Source organism: Frieseomelitta varia, unplaced genomic scaffold (genome assembly GCF_011392965.1).
Source record: "Frieseomelitta varia isolate USP_RPSP 00005682 unplaced genomic scaffold, Fvar_1.2 scaffold_706, whole genome shotgun sequence".
Classification (NCBI taxonomy): domain Eukaryota; kingdom Metazoa; phylum Arthropoda; class Insecta; order Hymenoptera; family Apidae; genus Frieseomelitta; species Frieseomelitta varia.
Window position 1 is genome coordinate 351,634 of NW_025110486.1, and position 8,963 is coordinate 360,596.

Consider the following 8,963-nt stretch of genomic DNA (forward strand, 5'->3'; position numbering starts at 1 on the left):
GGGTGTCTTGAATGGGGCACGTGCTACCGGCGTCGTAATCTTTTGGACAACCAGAACCTTCCGCCTGTCAATCTCTCTCTTTCCGTTTGTCTGTCTGCTCCGGCCATCTTCCTTCACCATGCACGATCGAGAATTTAACGTCTAGGACAGTCGTTTCTTTCGGTTCAATTTTAGGCCAGCTGCTCCTGGGATGATCGAATTTGCAATTTCTGTCCTCACAGTGCGCACGTCTCTTTTCACCGTGATTAGAATCAGATTAGAATATCTCGTGTCCCAGAAGTCGCAGAAAGACTTTCAACTGGATAATCAAAATTTCTCGATCGTCCAACTGCTGTTTCGAGAAAATGATGAGTGGACTTGATCCAAATGTTCATACAGACAACAACCCGCTCCGAGTGGCCAAATTCGCATTAACTTCGTCAGCCAAGACAAGAAGCTCGATGTCCCGCGCAAACTGATCCTTCAACGCGGAACAATAGGTTTCGGAGTGGTTCACCATAGAATAGAGCCGAACGAGTGTATACTTGCGCGCGCGGAGAGCGTGCACGAGGAAAGCGCGACAACTATAAACAGAAAGAGGGACAGAGGAGGGAAAGAGAAAAGGCTCCGGAGGGGTCTCGCGTGTCGAGATGTAAATGCGTGCGCGCTATGCATCTGTCTCCTCTGGGGGTACGCGTGTACACGCACACGCGTTCTTTGCGCGCAGCACGCGTGTACGTAACTCGGTACGCGCGAGCCGGTGCTCGCGTTCGTGTCGCCACGGCGACGAACGAGCTCGTGCACGCAACAGTGCTGCATGGTGATATACGACGGATATAGAAGGTCGGCTACATCCAACCACTAGTCACGGCGCTACCGGTGCAGGAAGAGACCTGAGGGTTACGGCGGCGTTGGCATTCTTTCACGACGCGTTGGACAGCGAAATTGTATCTGCCTATTGGTTGCAAGAAGAACGTCAGAACTAGCGATGGGATCCGAGACACTTTGAGTTCTATATTGTACGATTCGATGACAAATTGATTCGAACGCTAGAACTATCGACGACTGAGATAAGAAGTTTCTATCAGAGGCTATTAAAATAAAAAAAGTAATAATAAAAAAGAAGCTTCGGCATACGCAAGCTTTTAATTATATGTTTTACAAAATATCGTTTAAATCTCTAGAACACACCGTTTTATAACTGTAAAATTCCAAACGAAAATTCTGAACTGGTCAGTTTCACTATTTCCGTAGTTCTAGTGTTAAAAACGCTCGAGAGTAGTTCTTGACTCGTTCTTCAAAACTGTTGAGAGTTTGTTCGAATGGTATTACCAATATGAAATGTTAAAGAAAAGAAATGTTCAGACAGATACTTTGAAGAAATCTAAGACACTAGCGACGACCAAGATGTTCTCAGACGTTCAAGAAATGGTTCAAATTTTTTGCTACAGGCGATATACAACAGCACAATTTTTACTAGCTTTGCGTACGCACTTACGCGTACGTCGAATAATTCAGGAATGCTTAATGATCGTTGGCAAAAATCGAGAGACTCGTTCGCCATCTAAACGCGCAAGTGCCTTTTCATTATGCGCGTTTATCGCGCGCTGACGTAGCGCACGCGAGTCGGTAGATCCGCCAGCAAGCAATGCTATGGTTGTAGAGAACGCGTGAAGAAACATGTTGCTTCGATGAATACGTCAGATACGAGCCTCTTAGGGTTCGAAGTGATCAACTCTTGTATTAATTTCTTAATTCCAGTACAACTATATCTAAGAATATGCGAGTAATATTCAAGAAATGAACGATACACTATTGTGAGTTACAAGAGCGTTCGCATTACCGAATTCGAATGATTAACATTCCTTAAAAGTATCTACGCAATATACACTCTGCAATGTTATATTATAATATAATTATAGTAATGTATATAATGTTATATTATAATATAATAATTAGACGTTATATACCGCTTAGAAAAAATAGAAACTTATTACAACGTGAATAAAAATGTAAAAAATCGTCGAATTCGACACTTGCGAGAATATTTGCCGTAAATTATTTCATCGTAGAAAAGCGATTACAAACACGATATGTTTAAAAAAAGCAGAGTGACATCGTCATTTCTGTGTATCGGATTACTTTTCAATTTACGCACTCGATCAACTCCATCTTCTGCCCACCTACGCACAATCATCTATATTTAATCGCAAATTCGTCAATCAATTTCGACGCGCGTTCAATTCCCGCACGACAAGACTCTTGGAGCGGACGAAAGAAACGAATCATCGAACGAGCAGAGGATTTTCAGGAAACAGGACGATACGCATCTAAGTTATCCAAGAGAGAGAGAGAGAAAGAGAGAGAGAGAGAGAGAGAGAGAGAGAGAGAATAGTTGCAGAGTTTGTGCCTGCATGCGCGAAGAAATTTTCCAACCTTGTTTCCTCCGAGCGGCGACGTACGGACTCGTCTTTGAACTCGCAGGCTACAGGAAACAGGCTCGATCAGTATCTAGCCTCGCGTTCCGCAGGAACGGTCGTTATTAGCCAATTTTTTAAAGCGGTAATTTCCGAAGTAATTATGTTCGTTTAAAGAAAGAGGCAGACAGACAGGGAGACAGACAGAGAGAGGAAGAGTGGAATAACTCAGCCGCGTTGCATGTAAAATCAAAGACGCGGCCCCTCGTGCACTGTAATACACGAACGACTTCGGGCACGCGAGACGACTGCTCGCGCGTCTACGCGGCGCGCGTTACGTAGCCCTCGTAATAAATACCGGTGCCGGCACGCCGGTCGCTAGTTGCTATGCTACTGGAATACCAGCCAGGGTTACAATGTTAGTCGTGGCGATGTCAGTCTCAGAATTTCTTTACGACCGGTAACATGCTGACCGCTTCTCCGTGTATTTTAATGCCTCGGTTTTCTAACTGTCCTGTGTCGCACCGGGGTATATTATCCTGCCGCGCGCCGAGGATCAAACCGATTACGCGCTCGTATCCCGGTCAGGTGCTCGCCTATGTTGAACGCTGCCGGCATTGACAACCCGCTTCCTCGAAAATAAGTTAATTAATGGTGATAATGTACCGGTGCAGCTTCCTACGCGGGTGATTACGAGATGTCTTATTAGGTAGCCGTGTACCCAGAGAGAGCCAAGTAGACTTGCCAATTAATCAAAGTCATTAATAGCTTGCTAATGGCTGTAGGGACACGGGCTTGTTAGTCCACGGTAACAATTGCATTGTTGCATTTCTGTTGAATACACAGGGACGCAGTTGGCTGCAGATGAAAAACTCATGTTTCACTTGACTCAGAATTTCGCAGCACCCTTTGTGTTTTTTAAATGAAACATATTTTTATTTAATTATATCTTGATTTAAAAAGATTTGTAAATTAATTACTGTCTCAATTCTCGGAATAGCATCATAAGCGAAATATTTCTACACTAAGGAAGTCATTACTTTTTTTGAATCTACTCTAACATCTTTAGCAGAAGTATTTTTGTTGCATTTTCGATTTTTTACAATGAAAGAATGTTCCTCTACTGTCAATCGCTTGCTTCTCACGAATTGATTCCAAATGATCTTCCAAGTTGAGAGTAGAGCAAGGAATGTGTCTGTATCTATCGTTCGTGTAACGGATACCTACTTTTGATACTTTATGAAACTTACGAAACACATTTCTCACTTTCAAATTCCAATACAGAACAGGCACACATTTCAACTCACTTAAATCATCTTCAATTGTTCTTTTTCCGATCCTCTAAAAGTCAGTCTTATAATTTAATAGCCCAAGTATTTACGAGTGGTAATACAGATGTGACTCGAAGTATTGTGAAGTAGAATAGCGACGATTCGTCGATGAAAGAAAATCGTAGAATCGCGCGTCGACTGGTTCACCGATTCAGCGACGTTCCACGGATATTTGTCGCATTAGTTACGTAACGCTTGAATCGCGTATGCGCGCGCGCGCGCGCGCGCGTGAATTATGAAAGTGTCGTTATTATACGTTACCCGTGGCACGCATGTCTACATTATATTGCCACTATCTCGTCTTTTACCTTTTTTCTCTTTCTACCTCGCGTACTCTGGCACGTGATTTATAGTCGTTGGTACTGGCGTACTGACACCGGGAAGTTATCGATTCGAAACTTCATAAAATGTTACTAAACTATAATTTTTCTCAGAGTCTCTCTCTCTCTCTCTCTCTCTCTCTCTCTCTCTCTTTCTCTCTCGTGCCTCTCATAAGCACATTTTTCTTAAAAAACTTAGTCGACGATAATCAAATCTATATGACAAGACTGGCGGTATATTAACCCTCAAATGGTATTTATCGTTGGGTACTAGATGACTATTTATGTTGCGCTGGCTATACAAAATTTTATTTTACGTCTCATATCTCTTTTCAAGAAGGTTAGGAATGGCATTAAATTAAATTCCATAATATGCAAGAATAATACAAAATATCCGTTGTAGTCACGACTTGAACTAATTTCTTCGAATGTATTTCTACAGAATATGAATATCCATAAAAGTCCACAATCTGTTGATAACAGATGGACGAAGAAAACAAAGCTATGCGTTAGATACATCAATTCCCGACGACAATTCGCGAGCTAATGCCGTCGCCATTTATTTTGCCGTTTGCTCGTTAAATGCTTTTGTTACCCCTCGTTGAACCCGTCGCCCTTGGTAAAACGCTCCACGGTAAGCGATATCGATCGAAAGGTATTCTTTCTCAGGTGAAATGGCATTCAGCGAAAAGATGTCGTAAAGTTGACGCCTTTATCTCGTTGACGGCTTTACGTCGCTCGTTCTCCAGTCGTCGTAACGCGGTTTCGCGTCAGAGTGAACGTAACGGGGAGGAGGCAGGGGTGGGAAAGACAAAGGGGTGATTTAATAACCACGACAGAGAGGAGCACGTGATATCGGCGATGGAAAGCGAGATACCGCGAGATGACCGTGGCGGTAATTAGCAATTCCCGATAAGCAAAACAACCGTTCGTCTTAACGACGACTCGACTCGTTAAGCCTGGCATTCCACCCCCGTCTCGCGGCAATTAGCACGCCACGTCTGTCGATAGTTGACTCTGATAAAACTACTACCGACGTTGCGTTCAGCAGCTTGAACGACGACAACCGTTCGTGCTACGGATCTAGCCCGTGCGCGTTTCTACACACGAACGCGAAACGACTCTCCAAGGGGGGTTGGGGAAATACGTAATATTTTACGGTGCTTGCTTTGTAACGGGTTAATTGGGAGGTGGTGTTCCGCGGGTTATAATGGAACAACGAGGTCATAATTGTAAACGAGACGGTTTAAAGGTTAAACTCCACGTTACAGGGGAGAGAAGTTAAGCTGGAAAATCCGCGAAGGGAAGTGCGTTAATCGTAGAGGTTAGGTGATTTCGATGCAAATGGTGGAATATAATCTCACCTCTTGTGCAGACGGCAGCGTGGATTTGTCGGTCGACGGTCGTTCAATCGTGGCGACGAGAGACGCGCTCGACCAGGCACACGTCACTTCTATCACTCCACTTCACTCGTTTCATTGAACTTGTTTACGTATCTCGCTACGTATCTCGAACATCCTCCCAGCATTTTTACATAATCGATCGTGCTCCGGTAGAAATATAAATCGAACGTAGATACGCACGAATATTCGTGTGATACGCTCCGATTTAGATCGTTTCAATTCTTGATTTTATGAAGGGTAGCGAACATCGCGCTCGCCTTATGTTTACAATCGATCCTTCTCGTTCGAACGCTACTCCGATAACTACCTTATTCGTAGTTCCAGACTTTCACACCGACTTTTCTTCACCGCCTCGTTTATTCAACGTTCTCATAATATTGTCGGTCACCATGTCACAAGTGCTAGGGAATCAAGGAACAGGCAAAATTCATGGAATTCTATTATACAGATAACAATATGTACGCGTACACCGACGCGTTCGAGGAATATGATTCGAAGTGTCTGTCGTTACTGTTGTCAATATAACCACGACCTTTGGATCCTCGACATCCTTCTTCTTCCCTCGGGATCGCTGTCTGTTATTCAAACACCTCTCCTCCCGATATAGTTTCACGACATAAACATTCCATCACTTTGTCACCCTTTCCACGAATTCGATCCACCGCGTGCAAGAAGATACTTCTTCTTCCTCCTCCTTCTCGACTTTATTCACTGGGCGCGTAGCTCGTTCAAGGCTCGACCTGGCCTCTGCGGGACAGTCAACCCCCGATCATCCTCCGAACGAAATGTGTGCGTTGCAAAGTGATCGGGCGAGTGTCGCGTCGATTCGATTCGCGGGACGGGCGAAAAATCGCGGATTGAAAGAAATCGCGCGCGGCAACAGGTGAGAGAGACGGAGAACGAGCAAGAGGACGGGTACAAGAGGAGGCAGTGAGAAGAGAAGACGATGGAGAAGGGCAACGCGATGAGGATGGCGTAACACCGCGCGTAGTAGCGGACAGTCGGCAACTAAAGCCCCTGAGGAGGGTCACCTCTCTCTCCTTCGTCTCTTCTTCTCGTCCTCTCTTCGGTCGTGTGTGTGCGTATCTCTCTCTTTCTCTCTCTCTCTCTCTCTCTCTTTCTCTCTTTCTCGCTCACTCTTTCTCTCTGTATCGCCACACGTGTGGTGGCCGCCAACACACGAGTGCCGTGCGTGCACCTCGAAACACGTACGATGTTCCTTCCTCTCCCCCTCCCCTCGCCGCGCACACCGGTCCGTGTACCCTCTATGCTCTCACTCTCCTCTCTTTCTCTCTGTCTCCACACCACCTTCCTTCTTCTTCCACCCCTCCACCCCTTAACCCACCTACAGTACCACCCCTTTTTTTTTCCTTCTCTCTTACCCGGCCACCAACGTCCTTGTCCCTCTCCAAAGGCACGCCAACACTACGCACCAACAGCAACCGCTCTCGCAGATGCACACGACCGACTCTTTCTTCGTTCCCCAGTGCACGCACGGCTGTGTGTGCATCTCTCGTCGATTCGCGTCGGTGTACGGTACGTGTGGTAGGAGGAGTGGGAGGTAGGACACGCGACACGGGTCGATGGTGGGGGAGAGAGAGGTTCATCAGAAGAGGGGATCGCTTCCCCTCGTTCCTCTTTCCCCTACCGCGAGTGGTTCGCGCGGGGCACAACGCGGGTCTTCCCCGCGCGCGCTTTCCTGCCCAGCCACTGGAACGACCGTGTCCGTCGTCGTTCTCGTTTTTCTCCGGGTCGCTCCACTCGGTTTTTCGTGCCGCTTCTCCGCTCGTGTGACTCGGGTGGAGATCACCTCGTGAATGACACGTACGACCGGCGCGTATCGGGTTCGAGCATAGGTGGGACACTTCGGAGGGAAAGTTCGAAAAATGTTCACGGAGTGGACACGACGAAGCAGAAAGGAAGTCTCTACTTACCACTTTGAGCCTTTTCTCTTGTTTTTCTTCGGTTCCCGCGGGATACGTCAGTTCCACCATTCTAACACCATCGCTGAAATTCCGTTACTGATCGTTCGCCAATATCTGTCGTATATTCATTGAATAATTTTTCGAACCACTCTCTTGTCACACTTTAAATCAAACTATCCTTCGTTCACTGTTATTCTCGCAACCATCCTCTGTTCTCGTGAAATTTCAAATCACCGATCAATTGTCCCCCAAGCGAACAAAATAAACCACGTGTCGCGAATCGTGTAGGCGGGATGATACAGTCTCTCAGCAACGAGATCGACGAATTCGCGACCATGAGAAAAAACGCGGCACGTTGTTGGTGGTAGCCCACGCGGAGTGCGACTACGCGGCAGTGGCAGCGATTACGATGCTAAGCAACTGCGTCCTCGAGGTTGCAAAACTCGCCCCCTGAAGGGAACTGAAAAGAGGGGTGGCGAGGCGGTCTCTCCCTTCTGATTCCCACGCCACGTCGTGATTCCTCTCTCTTTCTCTCTTTCTCTCTCTCTCTCTCCTCTCCTCTCCTCCCCTTTTCTTCTTCTCCTCCTCCTCCTCCGCTTCCTCATCGACGTCACCGACTCATGGACTCCTCCCTTGCTTGTTCCGGCACTCGAACTCGAATCGAGGAAACCAAGGACGAACCCCCTTGTTTTTCTTCTCTCAATCTCCCCCTCCTCTTCTGCACCTTTCCCCTCCCTCCCTCCCCCTCCCGCGTGGCTTGGTAACAGTTTCGCCACCCCTGTTCGAGAAACGCATCCACGCCATAATGCACAAAGTAGAGTACGTGTTGCATCGGGTCGACCCGACACGCTGGAACTTAGATGCAACTGGTTGCATCGTCGCGCCGGCTCGTGACTACGATGCACGCACGGTGCGTGCGAGCGAGCGTTGCTAATCTCGTGGAATCGCTAGTCACTTTTGATCACGTAGCCGAGAGCCGGAGGAGGATGTAAAAGACCGTCCCGTCCGTATCGAGGAATTTATGACACGGCGCAACGGTACGTGTCCCAACGCGTACACCGGGATATCTTAATTAGTTCTTCGTTGGCGTTCCTTTGCTCCTCGCTCGACTATGAACTCTTCTGCTTTTATCTCTCTGTATGTAATTCCTACTTGCACGTCGTGCGTGCAGTTGTACTCTCGATGTAACACTTTTATAGCCATATAGAATTTCTTTGGTTCAACGCGTACGTTGATTTAGCAGTTTTTAATCACCGAGTAATAATCGCTATCGGTTATAGATGACTGTAGTAATTTACATTTGTCTGCAAATATGTGGGACTTTTAATTCCACTCAGTTCTGCCCTAACCTTTGATTTCATTTCTTGGGTATAACTAATCGTTGAAGCAGCAGTTTTTAATCCCGAAGCGGTAGCTTGCTGTTGTTGGATTGCAGATGACTGATTTGCAACAATAATTCGTCGTAGATCGCGAAGATTTATGGCTTTTTAATTTTACCTCTCACCAATTAAAGATTTCAAAATAAAACGACTGTCTCCAGTTTTTGCTCGCAATCAGCTTGACCAGTCAAAAATTAATCCGCACGCAA

At 46.4% G+C, this 8,963-nt stretch overlaps 1 protein-coding gene across 1 annotated transcript in view; it reads right to left on the minus strand.

Moving 5' to 3' along the window:
• LOC122535347 (zinc finger protein 768-like) overlaps positions 1 to 7,955 on the minus strand; it is a 79,701-nt gene extending 71,746 nt beyond the window's left edge. Inside the window, exon 1 of the mRNA XM_043666820.1 lies at positions 7,385 to 7,955. Within this exon, the coding sequence (XP_043522755.1) occupies positions 7,385 to 7,444 (60 nt within the window). The 5' untranslated portion in view covers positions 7,445 to 7,955. The remainder of the gene's footprint in view (positions 1 to 7,384) is intronic.
• Between the last annotated feature and the right edge of the window lie 1,008 nt (positions 7,956 to 8,963).